Raw genomic sequence first — 19743 nt, forward strand, 5'->3', positions numbered from 1 at the left:
ATAACAACCTGAGCTATTTTATTTCAGCCTGAAAAGAACTCTACCATCATGACCCAAGTCGGGTCGAAGCTCTGACCCATACCCAACAGTATTTAAAGTTCAGGTTAGAAAATTTGACCCATACCACCCTATCTAAAAAACCCTCGACCCAAACCCAACCCAAATAGGGTTGGGTCAGGTCAATTTTCACATTACCTAGGCCTTAGACATCAACCCCCAAAAATTTAATTAACTACACTAGTTGGCACCCTCTAGTGGTATAAATCTTTGAAGCATATGCTACAGCACTATAAATCTCAACTTAATCAAGATATTTAGTTATTGGTGAATTTTCCCATTTTCCTTTTTGCATAAAATCTTAAATATTGCATGTACAATACTTAGTAATATAAATTACTAGTACAGTTCAACATCCCCCCTTGGGTTCATGTTGCCTGCCATCTGCTGCATGCCATGGATCATCCCTCAGCAGCTGGATGTCTGCCAAGTGCTTTTTGGAACAACGAACTTAGTCCCATTACTATTAGACATTTTTGGTGATGGTTAAGGTTAATATTAATGATATTTACTTTGTTTCAAAAATCAGCCCCTATGGCCATTATAGCAGTTTCAGTCCAAAACCACTACACTATCATAGCAGTCCTACATGGCACTTGTCCAAAGCATCCAATATCATCAAACAACAACCTGCTATAGCAGCCACTACACTATATGTTCAAATTCAGCAATTTATTCATTAGTAGGCTGGACCGGTCACCCATTGGACCAGTCCAATAATCAGCTGGGCCAACAGGTTGTTTAAAGTATGGGCTGGTTTAGTTATTGTGTGCCCTAGACAAATAGTGCATTCGAAAGAGAAGTGAGGAAGAAGGCCGGTCTGTTTGGTGAATTAAGCTATATGATTGTAGACATCTTTCTTCCATGGTTGATTTTACGATTTTGGATGTCTTTGCTTTATAGTTGATATTATGTAATTGTGGACATTCTTATCTTATAAGTGATGTTATCATGCTTGGCAGATGATACTTATCATTAGATTGTGGACGCTTACATTATACAGGCGTTGGCATGATATTATGATGTTAGGTGAAAGATGTTTTATAGCTCTGCTGTTGATTTTTTTCCATTATGTTTTGCATGAGGTTGATGCAAAATATTGATTTTTGATAACTAGAAAAATATTGATATGTTTAGCAGTCTACTTTGGGCATTGCATCCGATAGAGCACTTGCCCGCTTTGGATACATAGCACATGCCATCAGCTGTTCCCGATGAACACTCCCCCCCCCCCCAACCCCTGCGCCCGGACCGTTATGTACATGCCATTCAATTATTGATTCATTGGGTATTTCTGCATCCATGTTTGATCAACTGCATAGTCAAACCTCAAGTTTCAAATAAATTTGAGTCTTAAGGCATGACAAGATGGTGAGACCTCTAATTCGAGTGGAAGTGTAGGAACGGAGGGAAGGAACCAGGGTTTATAGAGAAAACTAGCATGAGGAATGTATTATAAGTTGACCTCAAACAGCCAATGACCATTTAGTTAGCTAACCGCAAATATGAACTATGGCTTGTTTTACATGTGTAATTCCTGCTATCATGGCAAACTAGAACAGATTAGAATCCACCCTGACATTTTCAGCAAGTACAGCCCTAAACTGAGCAAAATGGAGAAAAAGGATTCCTGTAGCCAACCCCAACTAGTTTGGGATTAAGGCTTAGTTAAATTGAGTTGCCATCAATCTAGAAATTTCCATGTTTATTTACTAAATGAGTCCTACATAAATAACAAAGAAAAAAATCCAGAAATCGGTAGTGATACAAACAAAATGATTGACGCATTAAACATAGGATCCACAAGATAAGTCATGAGCCTAGGCCTATCCTCCCCAAAGGTATACAAAGAATATGAGGAATATTTAGTGTTTTGCATGCTTCGTAACATTCACCAAATTCTTCACTATACTATAAATCAACTAATACTGATTAATCAATAATACTATGACATCTTGGATTTATGAGAAGGACAAAGTCAGTTCCTTAATTACCATTTCATTTCTACATCTTGTAATTAACTTTATGTTGCAATTTCTTTCATCTTAATGGGCCTCAGATGTCAGTATACAATATTTATAAATCACCAACAAACTTATAATTGAGAGAAGGAACAAGTCAGTTCCTAATTACTATTTCATCTCTACATATTGTAATTAACTTTATGTTGAAATGTCTTTCATACTGACAGGCATCAGACATCAGTACACAATGCATAGATCTACCTATACATGCATATAATAGTTATATAATGCATATGAAAATGCATCCTTCCATACAAATATTATTATCTTTTCTTAAAGAGTAATTATCTATATGCGCATACATACCCGCACATAGAGCTTACATGGGCTTGATATACATGTGACCCTGCAAAATGCACTGCTATATATGTAAATAGGCAAAGGCCTGTGTTTATTTTCCTAACCTAACTGCAAGAGAGAGCAGTTTTTCTTCTTTTCCTTTCTTCACCATAGTCACTCTCCTGGTAGAGAAGATGTGGGTAATGGGTTCAGATCTCGGTTCATCATAGAAGAAATGCAATTTCTATTCTATTATCCTTTTAGGACTAAAGTTTCTAGGCCATTTCAGCTACTCAGTGGGAGCAGGTTCACCATGAGCTGTGCTTGAGCACATGGACCCAAGTGACTGAGGATTTTGAGCTATCATTTGTAGGATTTGCTCAGACGATATCCAGCTTTTCCTAAACAACGTAATGCACTGTGAGATTAGGTCCAGGTTTGGGGCCTAAAATACGATCCATGAGATTTTGATTTTGCGTTTGATTTAAATACAAATATATGTTACCCACTTGCAAACCTGCCAAAATATCTTCTTGTCACATTTTTGAGAGTACATGTGAATTCTGAATGACAGAACAAAAGTTATTATCTTGTTAAGCTAAAAGGTTATATCAATCCCCTATTTATTCTTTCCACCTTGACAGTAAGTTATTCATAGTCTGTTGTATCTCAAACTCTACTTAAATCATCATGTTAAGAATCCGTACACTAGTGATTTATCATCACCTTTTTAATCTTCTAAATGCCATAAAGAATAAATCATGAAACCATAACTAGATATACCTATTATGCTACATGAACAATAAGGTTATAAAATGGCTGACAAATTGTCATATTATTCCATCTAGCACAATAGGTTAATTTCCAATACATGCTTTTAATCCCCCTAGAATCATGACAAACTCAAAACAATAGAAGACTTTATATATCATCAAGATTACATTTTGCATATATATTCAAATCCCTGCTGTTGTCATTTAGTAAAGAATGGAAACACATTTCAGCATACGTTTGCGCATTCAATAGTGATTCAGTCAACATTGGGAAAAAGTCAGAAATAAAAGTTTTAGATTGAGAGTAGATTAAAGAATGTTGTATTAATGCTAGGTAATTATTCAACAAACTTTATAATAGACGAATAACGAGTGATTAGTAAATAATTAGTTAAATTGTCAGAAACATGTGTGCATTCGGACTTTTTTTTTTTGGGGGGGGGGGGGGGAGGTTCGCTGGTATGCCATGAAATCTCAAGAAAATTATGATTAAAAGATCATGAATAATTGGAGCAAATGCAATTTGGATTTTGAGAATGGGATTTGATTAAGCCTTATCGAAGCCTGCACGACATAAAGATGCTTTTGAAGAATACAGTGCTTTCTTATTCTCCAACTTAGATAGTTAGATGATGAAGGTTCTTTCAAAAAATCTTTTTTTTAAAAAAAAGGCCAAGTAATCCTAGCAAACATCAAAGAAATGAGAAATCATATTTCTGCTCTTGCAAGCATTCATAACAGAAAATTATTTCACAGCCAAATCAGGAATACAGAACGTTCATGGATGCAAGCACAAATCCTCGAGTTATCACTTGTATCTTTATAAAAGGTTGACTATTCTTCCAAAATATATAAGCAAATTAGCATACTAAGAAAATGTTATAATAAATTCATCATTATCAGATTCAAATATGATGAATTAACAGACCAAATGGAATGGACAAAAAAATACAATGTGAACTGATATCAACTTGTTAGCCAAGACACTATGCAATGCCAATGCAAAATTTTCTGAAAAAATAACAAAATAATAAGCAACATAGACAATATCAAAATAAAGGCACACAAAGAAGTACATTGAGCTCTGAGGCTTATCTGACTTCTTCCTTTTTTTCTTTGAATTTGTGTCCTCAATTGATGGAGTTTGCTTATGGATTGCATTCTCTTCAAGAGCACACATTTCCGCTTCATTTTCGCTTTTGTATCCACCTGAATTGTCTTCAGAATCTTTAATTGCCAGAAGCCTATCATTTGAGAGTACTGGTTGCTTGTCCACAATGTCAGAATCTTTAGTGCGATATGCATCATGTATCTCAATAACCTGCTTCTGTCGGCCAACCTTCTTTTTCACCCTGGTAGCAAAGAGCAATGTCACAGTACAGCACCATCAGCTCATTAAACTGAGTTTATGTTTGCAGAAGCCAGTGTTTGTTGAAATCACCAACTTGAGGGGGAAAAGGAGGGGGGGGGGGGGTCCCAATAATAATAGTAATTCTTCTCCAATAAAGATAACCAAATTACAAATATTGCCCATCATCTATATATTCATGCTATGTGCAAGCTCACAAATAATACTTTCATGTTAAATGTAAGATAAAAAGAAAGATTAAGGATTGGCATGAATTTAGGGCATGTTACCAATATACTAAACCAAACAAGCATGTCAATTCAAAAAGGGTGCATCCACATACCAAATCCGTCTTTGATCAACAAAACTCTGTTATTTTTAACATCCTTGGCACCTCTTTAAACTATGGGTGAACCGATTCCCAAAATTTCAACAGAAGAATGACAACCCAGCAGTACCACGAGATATAGATCGACAACCACATCGGCTTCTGCACTTTTTGTGGCCAAATGCATTGTGATTCCGGCAGTGGTCTCAATAGTTTCAGATCCAGTTTTGGTTGTTTTGGCCAAAACTAATTGAAAACAAAATATGCACCCAGGGAAATCAAGCAGGAAAAAAGAAGGGAAACAAAAACAAGTCAAAAGATGAAGTAAACATCCTCGTAGAGTTCATTCCATTGTTTCTGACCTTCGACTGTGTGGTAACAACGATTTCATGCTATAACAGCCAAAAGACAATAATTTTGCAAAAGCTAAAATGTCATATATTATTTTATTAAGTGATGACAATTAAACACATGATAATCATAATGTTTATGCAATTATCATGATTCCATATTTTCTCAAAATTTGACTAGCCCAAGATTGATTTTTGAGAAATGCTTCTTGGAAATTAAAGATAACAAGATGTGACAAAAGAACGGCCAAAGAACCATCTATACTTAAAATTTGGTCTCATAAGTCAGTGATAGTAAAACTCTAAAGCCCCAATTTCTGATTGGCTCTGTGCAAAACCGAAAAAAAAAAGATTACTTCCAGTTTCAGAGTCTTAACAAAGCTTTAAACATGAGATCAATCAATATAAAACTAAAACTACGGTCCGATGGCAATCTAGCTGAGAGCAAAATTTATAAGCTGTGACCAAGGTGTTGAGTCTGCAAGCTTTAACTAAGAGGGTGTTTGAGAAAACAATATCATAAGAATAAACATAAAGGTAATGAAGAGTAGCTAGTCGTTGAATAATGGAAGTAGAGATGTGCGTAACAAGACAGAGACACTAGAAGAGATACAGAGGATACCAAATGGCATCAAGTTAACTACCATCGAAGCCATACTGACGAGCTCCAGCTATGGTAAGAAACTTAAATTTGCATTAAAACATCTATCCTAACAATAATATCACCAACTTTTCCCAATGTGCCCCTTCATGAGACATCTCCCATTGTTGGCAACTCCATTCAGTTTTTCCCCTTCTTCACTCTTTTCCATATATGGCAAAGGGCCCCATGCACAGAAGAGTCCAGACTCCAGAGTGAATTGGTGAGGCATTTTTCCTGCTCATTTCACAACCAAGTTTCTTTACTTATATGTTTTACCTTTCATTATCCAAGGACTTCTCAAGCAATTCTCTTAATACAATTGGTCATCCGCTATGAAATTTCATTTGGTTTTGTACTAAAGTTCCAACTTCCTTGCATAATTTATTGTTAAAAGATGTCCCATTTCTTTTTTAAATCCCATCAACTTACATTTAGACTTTCAGCAATTTCATTTCTTTTCTTGGGCTGAGTATATAGTAGTAAAGGTACTATCTTATGTTGCGCGGCAAGGCTATCCCACAACATCTTACAATCCATGCATGATTCTCTTCTTCATTAGAAAAAGCAATTTGTTTGTGAAAATTTTGATCCATTTCAGAAATAATTAAAGGTTAGTCCATGGTATGCCATATCGATTGGAATCATACTGTACCGGACATACCGTACCGCACAAATACCACATGCACAAATACCACACTGGTACGGTCTTGTGCCATACCAACACTCAGTACGTTTCGCCGTCTTGTACCATACCGTGTACCAACACTATAATAGGATAGTGCTGGTACATGGTCCGATACCGAGATGGCGAACTTTGGGTTTGTCTCTTCCTAAAATGTTTATTTGCAAGTGCCTAACCATGAGCCACCACAAACTCAAGTAATTTACCTGATGATGTCCTTATCTTTGAAAATACATGTTGACTCAAATGACGGCAGAACAAATTCATCCATCTGCAATAGAACAGAAAAAATGGTAAAAAGTAAATAACTATCTGTAAACAAACTCTTTTCCCAAATACACCAATTGAAAAAATAATAATGATTCTCAAATATTTTTTACAGAACCACAAATATCTACAAAGCTTTTGTAATTATGTATGGTTCAACAGAGAGACTAGCAAGAGTTATGACTTATGAGCATCTAGGATGTCTTCCAATTCTGGATTTGGCAAATCAAATAAAGAGAAACTAGCATAAAAGAGAGTAATTTTATTTAGAAAACACATTAGTTGCAGTGATCAGTATTGGTATAGCTTGTTAATAAAGAACAGGACATCTATTGTCACCATCATTAGTTTAGCTTTTAAGATTGTAGTAACGAGGATGAAGAAAAAGAAACCCATAATTTTTCCCCCTCTTATACATGCATTTCGATATATAGCTTCCCAGCCTTCTTTCATTCTAGCAAAACAACTGTCTCAAATTTGAAAGCTTCTTTTAATTAAAAGTCTTCATCTTGGTTATTCTAAAAGCAGCATAAGTCAGTTTTTTTAAAAATGATTTTGCACTTTTGTTGCAGTTAAGCCAAGCAAATCACTGCAATAGCAGATTAGTTTTTTCATGATAACAGGATGCCTAGGAAAAGGACAAGGCTCAACCCCTAATGTTTTGCAACATGGTCAAGCTCCAAAAGGAACCAGCACCGCTTGAGCTTTTTTAGCACCAGGACTTGGTTAAAAGATGGTGATCCCTGAACACTAGAAAAGGCCTTATTTTCACTTCAATGTAGAAAGGAAAGGAGAATAACAGCAATGAAAAATAAAACCCCTACAAGAGAGCTCAAAGCCCAATTTCTACTAAAGACCCTTGGATAGCATTTTGCTTTTGAGTTTTAGTTTAAATCCTTAAAATGTAAGCATTAACTAAAATTTCTCATTGTTGCAAATCCTAATGACTCAGGTAAAGTAAGACTTTGCAAAAGGTAGGACGGTCCTGATATAGCAAAATATTTACATATATGCCTTTATTCCACGCACCACAAGTTAAGATGTCCTTACATTGTACAATTATAGTTTAAAGTTCAAAAAAATCTGAATTTTGGGGCATCAAGTAAGTGCAACCATATTAAAGAAGTCATCAATAATGTAATAATCTACTAATTTCATAAGAATGTAAGCCCCTTAATCCTGCATATCTACATAAAGCAAGGGTTTCTAAACTTCACCAAACAAACAACATATTTCTATCTGGGCCTCATTTTGGCCACAAGTATGTTGATCATGGGGAGAATAATAAGGCACATCCTTACAACAGACAAGAATATACCTTTTCTTTGAATCAAAGAGTTGTAGCTCTTAATTTGTTCTTCCATGCCTCTTGTAGTTAGTTCATTAATTAAATTTTTGATATTTGCGTAATTCCTACCTTAGCATAATGATTATAAAGGATATGTCGAGCAACCAAGAAACCAATATTATCAGATGTCCTGAAAGCCTTTGCCAAACACCTTTTTAGTTTATTCTGCTTAGCATTGAATAGGAGCCTCTCCCACATTCTCGAACTTCTTGAAATCCATCTCCGACTACCAAGACTTGTCATCACCCACTTTATAAAATTCCAAATTCTATCCCACTATATTCAACCTTCACTCAAGGGAAAATGCTCTGTTGAGAAAATAACAGTTCCTTCACAAATATCTTTAGGGTTGCTATCAAGTCTTTAATGCAATTAGTCACCACCTACCTCTTCAAATGTCCATGAAATAATTCAGTGTTTTATGTTCATTTAAATCCAAAATTTTAAATATTGAAAAATCTCCTCCCTCTTCACCAAAATTTATATGCTCCTCTAAAATCTCCTCCCTGTTATTTGCTCTCAAATCATGAAAGAACTATATTCTATCAACCTAATCATTGAATCTCCTCCAACAGCCTCTTAATATGTCAGAAGCTTTAAAATATTTTCCTTGCTTCCCGCTATCCATAACATACCCAAAGGTGCACATCATTGTACCAACTTAAGCTCAAAGACACCCTTCATCTTTATTTTTTTAATGCAACTTTTACATTTAAATTTCTCTTTAAACATTTTTATCAGTCTTTCTTGTTCTTATATTATCATCTCAATTTTAATTCGCATAAGCTTATTCATCACATCCCATGTTGCAAAATACTAAAAAAAATAGAAGACTGTTGGAAAATCCCTTTCCCCAGGCTGGACCAGAATATCTAGAGAACTGAGCTCTTAAACCTCGACTCCTTTCTCAACAGATACATAGTTCACAAACTAACTTAATTTTCTCCTATGTTGGAAACTAAGTGCCAAATGGTTAGCCTGAGGGCATCCTTCCTTCGCTTTACTTGAAACAAAGGAATTTTTTTGGATTGCAAGTTAACATTTATATCTCTTGTAATTAGAAGGCAGACTTTTTTTAGGAACAATATATTATGAACAGACTAAGATAAATGTAGCTTAATAATAAAAAATCTAGGGCATCAGCTATCGCAAACAAAGTACATTATGAAAAAGAGGGAAAAGTTACAACACCCAAAGAAGTTTCTTTTCTTATTTATCTCGCTGCACGCACCTCAAGATCAGCAACATTTTTCAATCAGACCCATGAAATCACTTCTCGGACCCCGATAGCTTCAGAAAAATCTAAAATTACAGTCTTAGAACACGATCCAGGAAAACCTAACTATTTTCCATCCATTATAATGGAAAAGAAAGGCCCCAAAACACCACATCACCTCTAAACAAATGCTGGCATGTGAAAAAAGGGAGGAGTTGAAATACTCACGGAGAGGACAAGGCCACGAGGGCAAGAGCGTTGCAGAGCGAAGCAGTCGGCGAGGTGGTCAGCGAGGTCGTCAACGGTGGTGAGATCGGGCCTTAGGAGGACCCAGCAGCGCTTCAGGCCCTCCGACCGCTGGGACTTGGTCAGGAGGCGGCGATCCTCGAATTCCAGACGAAGCCTCACCGGCTCCGCCATGACTAGAGAGGGAGGAGAGGAAGGGGATGGGACGAGAGGAGATTAGAAAAGGGACAGGAGAGGACGGGCAATGGCTAGTGTTAAACCCTCGGAGGTTTTAGCTTTTTATGGCGTTTAGTGCCAAGTCTCGGGCAGAATGCCGGTTTTAAGTACTCTCATTTTTTTTTCATAAAAAAAAAGTCCTGTCAATTTCAAAGAACAGAAGACCTCGACAGCTATCCAAGGGCTCATTTAGTTCATGACCAACGAAAAACAAAAAAGTAAAAATAACAAATAGCTTATATATAATTGGGAAGTTTAAAATTAAAAAAAAATAAACTTCCAATGAGAATAAGTTTTTTATTTTCCATAACAAGTAGAAGGGTATGGAAAACCCAATTGCTCCTCAGCTAAGAATCAAGGTAAACTTCTTTTTATTCAAAAATATTCTTAATCCAAGTGACTTATAATTTTTTTTCTTTGTAATCAATTTATTAAGAGCACAAAAATATTTTATACAATTTTTCAAAAAAAATAAATGCTTAACTAAATAGAAGTCACTTCAGAAAATGAGCTTTCTATGCTATTTTTTCGTAGTCAACCAAATATGTCAAAAACAATGAAAGAGTTAGCAAGATAGGAAATGTTCTCTCATGGGGCACACATTTTTTGAATTTAATTTATTTTAAAATTAAGGCCCTGTTTGAGGGAGCTGTGGGCAGTAGAGCTGTTGGAAATAGAGCTGTTGGAAGTATAGCTGTCTAAAGTAGAGTTAATATTAAATTATTTAAAATAACATATTAGTGTATTATGATGTAATGTAATATAATATAATATTTATAGTATAATATAATAATAAAGGTATACAATATTATAATTATTAGAAAAAATTATTTTTTCATAATATAACATAATATTAAATTATTTAAAATAACATATTAATGTATTATGATATAATGTATTATGATATTATATTTATAATATAATACAATAATAAAGGTATAAAATATTATAATTATTAGTATAAATTAATTTTCTATAATATAACATAATATTAAATTATTTAAAATAACATATTAATGCATTATTATGTAATGTAATATAATATAATATTTATAGTATAATACAATAATAAAAGTATAAAATATTGTGACTATTAGTATAAATTAATTTTCCATAATATAACATAACATTAAATTATTTAACATAACATATTAATGTATTATGATATAACGTATAATAATATTATATTTATAGTATAATAATATTCCGCTATTCGGGGATCAGCGGCAATAGGTCAGGTAAGCAACTTGAAAAGCCAAAACTTACAATAATAAAGGTATAAAATATTATAATTATTAGTATAAATTAATTTTTCATAATATAATATAATATTAAATTATTTAAAATAACATATTAATGTATTATGATGTAATGTAATATAATATTATATTTATAGTATAATACAATAATAAAGATATAAAATATTTTAATTATTAGTGTACATTAATTTTTCATCCTCCGAATGATCATTTATCTTTCTAACAATTTTTCTTGCGAAAGGGAGTCTGACAGCTAGGGTTCTTGGCTCCAACAGATTTTTAGATTTATAAGGGACAAATTATGTTATTATTATATTTTAATATGGGCATTTTGGTCAAAAATACAGCTTTCCGACAAAGCTGAAAACAGCATTTTGAAAAGCTCCAAATTGGAGCTTATTTCCAAAAGCTGTTTTCAGCTTTCCGCAAAAGCTGAAACAGCTTTTCGGAAATTTTACCAAACACCATTTTTTATCTAAAAGTACTTTTGGAGGGCCAGAAAGTGCTCTTTGGCCCTCCAAAAGCTCTCCCAAACAGGGCCTAAGTCCAAAATAGTGATTATGTTTTTATCAATCTATATTTTGTCTATTTTAAAGTTGAGTTTAATCCAATGGACAACGTTACATCGAACTATCAAGAAGTACAATGAGGCTAAATCTTTCCAACATTATGGATGAGGGCCAAGTTGCCCATGAAAATTTTGACGGGAGTATTGGCATTAAATATGCCAGCAAAAAGATGAATGTTTAAGGGAAATCCTAGATCTAGAAAACTAGAGTTGTACATAACAAAGTTAAAATGAAAGATATTTGACTTGGGAACCTGAAGAAAGAAACAGCAATGAGTAAAGGACGATTGATGATGGAAGGAAACTTTGGAAAAAAAGAGTAATAAATAGACCATTAGCCTCCCAGATGGTGGCCTTTTGTCATAAGACTCGGTCGAAACATAGATCCCAAAGATGGACTTTGGTCAACCATAGGCGATGGCAATTTGGGTTATTCCAAACCAAAGTTTTATTGTCTGGCCTTTTATACAGGAAGGTCTTTTTAGAAGAATAGGGAATGAAGGAACAAAGAGCCCTAGCCTCTTAGGAACCTTGGAGTGAAAAAAATGCCAAAATAAAAAAGCAGAATTTTTTATAAGTATTTAAGGATTCACATGCTTGAGAACATCGATGCGAGCAAGGTCATCTCGATGTTATTAAGCAATAGAGCAAAATCCAGTTGCTTGATCCATGATAACAGAGCAATTTATGGGATTGATTTGCATATATACTAGTGGGGATTCAAGAGATTGAAGACGGTAATGAAAAGGACAAGAATGACATCCGCTTTATAGCTAGATAGTGCTCCTTACTGAGACATAATCTGAAAAAAATTGTATTGATTGTAAGATCTTCAAGGATTGGGTCACAGCGGATTTTAAGAGTAACCTATATTATGCAAGTATGTGGCCATTACATTGAGGAAGAAGAAACACCTCTGCATGGTTTCTGTACAACAATAGAAACGAATTTAAGAAAAATGGCAATCTCTATAGATGCAATTATTTGAAAAACTAGACACTAGCATTTTGCACAAAATATGAGCATACTCGATACATCCCATCATCCTTTTCTAATTTGTAGCCAATAGAATGTGGATTATATTATTTACAATGCATCTTGAATCGTGATGGCACTTGAGGGATATATGCACATCTAGCCATATGGCAGTATTAAGGCATGATAATACTAAAAGGGGCTTCAACAGCCCAATGATAACTAAACCTGAAGTAACATACATCGTATAAAAGCTAACCAAGTTGGTTGAAAAGTGCCATGGATGGGACATCATTTTATAAGCTATGTAAAGAGAGACAGCTAGGGTGAATTATTATAGACAGGCCAAATGAAAACTAATTCTGAGAGGTTTAAGGCTAATCAAGTATGGTTATCGATTTGACAGATGATACAAGGTTTGACCATTATGACAACATGAAAAGTGGAGGCCAATTTGTGTCAATAGCCAGAATTATCAGAAATATAAGCCAAATATGTGCTACTACTGCTATGAGTAATTTGTTATTGCATTGTTTGGCTTCTAATATAAATAACGGAATGAAATCTATGAAAGGGATTCTTTTGCTAATCAATCAAACTAGACTATCGTTATCTTTACTCTTTCATAGATCAATCAAACCATTTAAACTTTATCTTCATTTTAAGTTATCCTTGCTTATAGCTTTTGAGGCATATACTTTAGTTTCCTAGTAAAATTTTAATTTATCCATAGTGGTAGCAATAGAATATCTCATAATCCTAGCTACAACCTAACTTCTCCTTTTCTGAATAGACAGTGTAATAATAGAGAAAGCTCTTGAAGGTCTGGGCACCTGGACCCATGCCACAATCATCATCCTTTTGTTATCCTCCTTTCTAGCTAATCCAATGTTGGTGGCATACTTGCACAATCATTAGACCTGGCCAATAAAAATCTACACCTTTCCACCAGCCAACAAGTTCTTTTTTAGCATACCTCTCTCTTAATAAAAAAGAGAGGGAAACACTCATCTTTTTATATCGGTTAGTGGGAATATTCTAAAGTTTTAGTGCTTTACACCAATAATATCTCCTCCTTATGGATGGTGCATGCAATTATTGATGATCTAGATATCGACTTTTAGCTTTTCTTCTATGATAGATTTAGGGTCATTTGATAGTTTCAAAGGAATTATGTCATGGAGCGCTGAAGTTTGGTCAAGCACATTTCAGTGCACCATGGATTGTGCTGATCCTCTTCAATAATCACCCCTTTCTTTGAGAATATATTAATGCAATTATTTGGTCTAACCTAAGTGCCTTGTTGAAGTCCAACAATGCATGCTCATTTTTTCCGAGGGTTGATATGAGTTATTGGTTAAAGTGGAAGGATGGAATAGCAAATAGATGTGCTATTATATGGACAGATTTTATCCCACTTCATATCTTAGGGATACATTGTAACGCTATTTTTCTATATGACTTATAACCTTAGGCTTTAGGATTATATGTGACATGATAAGTTCAATTAATCAAGTGTTAATTAATCATACATCTAGTACCTTATGATTGCAATCACAAACCTAGCATATTGGTGTGGGTCAACATGATCCATGGTTAATTCAGCTTATTCTGAAAATCATACATACATTTTGGCAAGTTTTGTTGGATACATATATCTGGATTCACTTGTATGCCCTCCAAATGATCATAGTGGTAGTTTGATTGTCAAAATGGACTAGTTTTCTAGAAGAAGTGGCTACGGGAGGAATTTATTGGATTGTATATGATATAGGTCTATTATAATAGAGTATGTGGACTAATTAATCATATATTATTGGGCTTCAAATAGCTTTAGGCCCATTAATTTTATAAGTCAATTACTTGAGAAGCAATAGGAGGCCCATTTTATAGGAATTGGCCCCTCTCTATCTGCATATAAGAAAGAAAGAGAGGCTGGTGCCCCCTAATTGTGCTCCCCCCTATCTTCTCACTCACGTGCATGTGACACCTTAGGCCATGAAATGAATGAGAAATTCCTCCAAAATCTCTTAAATTCTCTTGGGCTTGTGTGATGACATGAGACAAACTTTTTGAATGAGCGAACTTGATTCGGTAGAGCTTAGCATGAGTATAAACGATTAGAGTAATACCTTAACATCATTGGGAGTATGGCTACGAGATCCAACTTGCATACTATATGTTATAATTTCTATCTATCATATATTTAGTTGGCAACAAATTTTTGCATACACTTTAATTGTTCCAATAGCATGGTAGAACCTTGTTCACCATATATTTTCTGTATACCATGCTATCATCAAGTTGCAAGCTGGTTTGATAGATTTGTACAATCCATGTATAATACATATATGAATTGACTCAAAAATTCACTTGCATATAAATCTGGTCACATTAATTTAATTTCTTAGCTAAATCTTTAGAGGTGAACCCACATAGTAGACGCTGGTGGAAATGGAAACTCGAATTTTCATTTTTCGCTAGTGGCTACGTGATGTGGAGTTCAGTTTGATTGTGTCGAGACAGCTATGGCTAAATCATTGTTATATTTGTTGGTGAAGGAAATCGAGTTTTTATCTAAAGCTTTCGCTAATAAGTTAGAGTTTTCTTCAGCAGAGCTTTCCCGAATAAAAAAAAAAGCCTAAAAACTAACCGGTTGTTATAAATTTTCTGCGTTGAAGTTGGTAGTTCTTCCAAAGGAGGAGCTCGATTCAATTTATATATATCGATTCGTTTTTCCAGGTACTTCCGACTTGGGTTACGCCTGTCTTCCTGGAGCGCGTGACGATTTGGTGTTGAACGCCTTATTTCGAGTTCTAACTCGTCACGTTATGGATTATCCCTTTTTTATGGAACATAATCATTCATTTTTTTCGTCGAATGGCTTTGAAATGTTTAAGGAGGTGCGAAGCTGGGGTAAGGTAGAAATGCTAATGCATATTAATCTGACTCCGTTTTTAAATTCCATAAGTCGAGATCGGTTGCTTGAAAAATGAGAGACGTTTGTTAGTGATCGTGTCATTTTGACTTTGGTGAAAAGCTTTTTGAATATCAGTATCCTGACGGATAAGGGAAAGGATATGTCATTGTCTCGTGGGATTCCCCCCGCCAACTTAATTACGTGTTTTGGGCACTCTCTTAAAAAAGGGAAGTGGCTATATATGGGATTCCCATATACATGGTATCAAAAAAGGTAAGTGCCTACATGTGATTCTAATATATGGATTCTTCATTTGCTTTTATATTTTTTGTAAGCCTAGACATGGTTGGTACTATACTTTGGAAAGAGCATCAAGTGACAAATCCAACGCAAGAAACATAGCTCAATTTGGAGTCTAGAAAAAAAAATATATGCTCAAATTATTAAGTGTTGCACATAATCCTTGGCCGAAATACTTATTTGACATGTGTTTGCAATTTCAATTTTTTTTAATAAATATTTTTATCTATATATGGTCATTATTATAGTCGTTGACAAGGGCAACAAGTAAGAAGTTCAGCGCATTTTACAGAACTCAAAATAACCCTTATTAAGTATTATGATAATAGTTCCTTGCAGTTAGAGTGGTTTGATGGCAGCAACTTGTCGTTAGATCATTTTAAGTCAATTTTTGAGCATTTAGATAATAGGAACTTGCTATTAGGTTCTTCTAATTATAAAAGTTTGCCATCAGATTCAAAATTTTAAAATAATCTTATCACAACTAACTTAAATTGATTTTGGTTGCTTTGATGGCAATTTCTTTCCTTTCCATTTGATTATTTCGATAGTAATTCTTGCACAAAAAAGACTAGAAAAGCCACCTTATCTTATTTGGACTTCAAATTTTTTATTTTTGAATGGATTTTGGGTTGATCCACCCATGGAATGCCTACCATACCTACTATAGATACTTCGCTACTCTGCTACTCTAGGCATCACTTTCTTTGCCTAGATAATCTCTTTTAAAAAAGCGGGTAAGTTATGGAGAGGCATTAACATGGTTTAGGTATTGAGAAAAGTAGAGAATTCCTAGCAGTATCCTCTATTGGAGAGGGGTAGGAGTTGGTGCAGATAGGCAGAGGGGACTACTTCCTTCTTTACGGCTTGACTTTCTCACTTCCCTTCCCCCTCTCTCTTTCTATGTTACTACACTCTCTTTAAAAGCTCGTTTGGTTTGTGGGAAAAGAAGGGGGAAAAGTATGGTCAACGGAAAAGTGAGAGAAGCCTCTTGTTTGGTTGGAGTTTTCAAAGATGAGAGACGGAAAAATTGTATTTTCGTGAGAATATGATTTCCACGTTTCATGAAAAGTCTTTCCCATGAGAAATATAGAAAAGTTACTTTTCCGTGAGCCGAAAATCGAAACCTTTTTTATATTTTTTTCAAAAAGGCCCTTCAGCTATCTTTATTTGATTCAAAGCATTAAAGACCTAATTTTTATTAAGGGTATAATAGAAATTGCACATAACTTTCGAAGAAAAGTGAATGGTCAACCAAATATAAGCACTCTAGAAATCTGTTACTTTTCCATGGTCAACCAAACATACCAAAAGTACTTTTTCAGGCATCTTTTTTCCAAAAATCTGCTTCTCAGAAATCATATTCCTATGAGAAACTTCCCGCAAATCAAACGAGCTATAATTATTTCTATATTTTATTCTCTCTTGCATTCTCGTTAACTCTTTCATAACATGGCATTAATTTCCAATCTATTATTCATTTGAAGTTCTAATAGGAAGAGGAATGATGGCCTTTATTTTCTTCCTCCCCAACCAATCCTCCAATTGTGTGTCACTTATGTAAATCTTAATCTTTTATTCATGCATTGAATAACTTCACCATTTAAACTAATTTTTCTACTATTTTTCTCTCTCTATTATTTTTAGCCATTGCACGAAGATCTTGGATTGAGTATGTCTGATCCAAGAAGGAAAAACCAACAAAACAACTATTAAAATTTTTAGGGAGGTGTCTTAATGGCCAACGATCGAGTGGCGAGCTTAGTTTTGATGAAGGAATGAAGTCTCATTTTTATTCTGATAATTTACTTTTGTGCCTTACCATATTTATCATTTATTTGATGGGCTTTGACTAAATCCAATGCCTCATGTTTCATAGTGTTGGTCATCATTATTTCCTAAAATATTTATTTTATAAAATATATTATTGTATGCATTCATGGGTCCTATGGTTTTCAAGTCTAAAAAGAAGTTTTTATTAACGAGTGGCTCTTGACCAAGAATAACATGTCCATGAGATTGTTTCACCCAAAAGAAACCAAATTGCTAGTTTAAAAAAAAGCTCATGGCAATATAGGATTTAGTAGATAATTGTGATTTAAGAAAAGTTGGTGAACATGAGAAGAGAATGCTGTTGTGGAATTACCGAAAGATAAATATGAACCAAAATGAGGACAACTTCTATAGAGAGAATATTTGTTCCTTCACCTTTTGGGTCATGGTGGTTTTACGAGAATACAACATGCAGTTTAATAAAGAATATAGTGCAACCACATGAATTTTAGATGAAATCATAATTTTTCTGAATAGAATTAATGGTCATAATGCTTGTGGATAAATTAAGGACTAGTGCGCAATTTCTTTAAGACCTTCAGTGCACTATAATAGGGCTGAAAATGGATGAAGGTTGAGGATGCCTAAAACTCATCAAGAATTAGTCATTTGAAGGATCTACAACATAAAATTCAGCCAATGAACCACTTCCCTTGTGGGGAAAAGGATTAGAACATAATATATTCCTATTGCCCCCATTCAATGGATGGAAGACAATGAAGTGTGGATGTAATCTAATGCTTATTAGTGTTAGGTATTCCCAAATTATTAGAAAAGAAAATAATTTATAAACGCATATCCGATCTTAATCCCTCAGTTCCATCAACTGTTAATTTAGATATTGTGGTTGCAACGTATTGCAATAAATTATTTCTTCATTTGCATGCACAAACAAAGTTTAATCACATTTAGTTCAACAATCTGATGTATACATTGTACATGCCAACATCTAGTTCACTGTTATATGAAAACCTAATATAGTATAAAAAAAAGTAAGAAAATCAAACAATAATCCTGTCCTATGCTATGTCGTTGAATTGCGTGTCGCTTGGTGATTTCTGTCGCAGTAATCCTTCCAGCAACTTGGCTAGACGCCGTATCTAACCGCTTCCCTATGCAGTCCCCCAAGGGGGACCGCTTGGTGCAGTGCTCTGTAGGAACTACGTAACCATTTATACTCTCGACGTCAGAACGGCACCGGATCCGCTAGAAGATCGACAGCCAAGATGGACTTGGTTGGCTTAGAATGTTCCCACCGGACATCAGAACGGTGGCTCCCATTCCCAATCGGAACCCGGGTATTTATTGGAGTAGGAAGCTCAAATGAATCAGTTATTAGCCTTGAAGTTTTGATCATTCACAGGCTGGAGGTTTCTGTAGCCATGAAAGCATCAGTTTTGGTGGTTCTCTTCTTCACCTTCGTCTTCTACGGGTCTGTATAAATTGAAATGAAACCTAAGTGCCAAGTTTTCTCAGAACAATGTAATGAAATCTGCTAGCTTGTTATAAAAAAAAAGGTTAAAAGTGACACAAGAGTTTATTTCTGCTATCATTCTGCTTAGATGATTTGGTGGGAGTTAATTTGCTTCTTCTTCTTCTTCTTTTCTTTCTTTCTTTTATTTTATTTTTTATGGGGAACATTCTGTCTAGGAGGATGTGTATGCGAAATGGTCCCTGGCTTTTAATATTGTTAAATTCCAGTTATGGTTGCTAATTTAATTGCTATTTATCAGAAATCCCTCTCTCCAGCTGGTAGATATGCCGACAATTTTTAGGCCTTTGGATTCAAAAGAATTAACTTTCATGAAAAATTATGTTCTGTAGTGCCCATTTCGGGATGTTATTTTAGGGTTGATAGATATATGTTTGTTATTTTATCAGTTATTCACTCCTTTCATGATTCATGTAATTCACATTTCAGGGCACTATCTGTAGCAAGCAAAGAATGGGGGCTTGCCAAATTGCCTCCTAGAGGGTGGAATTCTTATGATTCCTTTTCATGGGCTATCAATGAACAAGAATTCCTAGATAATGCTGAGATCGTATCTCAGAGACTGCTACCTTATGGATATGAGGTCAGATCCATAATGAAGAAGCAATTAATTATGATA

General features: G+C 34.6%; 2 protein-coding genes across 5 annotated transcripts in view; one reads left to right on the forward strand and one right to left on the reverse strand.

The window, feature by feature from the left end:
* The window catches only part of LOC103709951 (coilin-like), a 29028-nt gene extending 19187 nt beyond the window's left edge, over positions 1–9841 (reverse strand). For both annotated transcript variants that reach the window (XM_039133842.1, XM_039133841.1), the window contains exons 1-3: positions 9544–9841; positions 6691–6755; positions 4210–4485 (exon numbers count right to left, since the gene is read on the reverse strand). In XM_039133842.1, the coding sequence (XP_038989770.1) occupies positions 4210–4485; positions 6691–6755; positions 9544–9735 (533 nt within the window). In that variant the 5' untranslated portion in view covers positions 9736–9841. The remainder of the gene's footprint in view (positions 1–4209; positions 4486–6690; positions 6756–9543) is intronic.
* A 9008-nt stretch (positions 9842–18849) lies between these two features.
* Positions 18850–19743, forward strand: part of LOC103709952 (alpha-galactosidase mel1) — a 33448-nt gene continuing 32554 nt past the window's right edge. For 2 of the 3 annotated variants that reach the window (XM_008795504.3, XM_039133844.1), the window contains exons 1-2: positions 18850–19064; positions 19554–19707. In XM_008795504.3, coding sequence (XP_008793726.2) covers positions 18859–19064; positions 19554–19707 — 360 coding nt within the window. In that variant the 5' untranslated portion in view covers positions 18850–18858. Of the gene's footprint in view, positions 19065–19179; positions 19203–19553; positions 19708–19743 lie in introns of those variants that run through there. The other variant, XM_039133843.1, reaches the window with a different exon arrangement.

The sequence above is a fragment of the Phoenix dactylifera genome, chromosome 14 (assembly GCF_009389715.1).
Source record: "Phoenix dactylifera cultivar Barhee BC4 chromosome 14, palm_55x_up_171113_PBpolish2nd_filt_p, whole genome shotgun sequence".
NCBI lineage: Eukaryota > Viridiplantae > Streptophyta > Magnoliopsida > Arecales > Arecaceae > Phoenix > Phoenix dactylifera.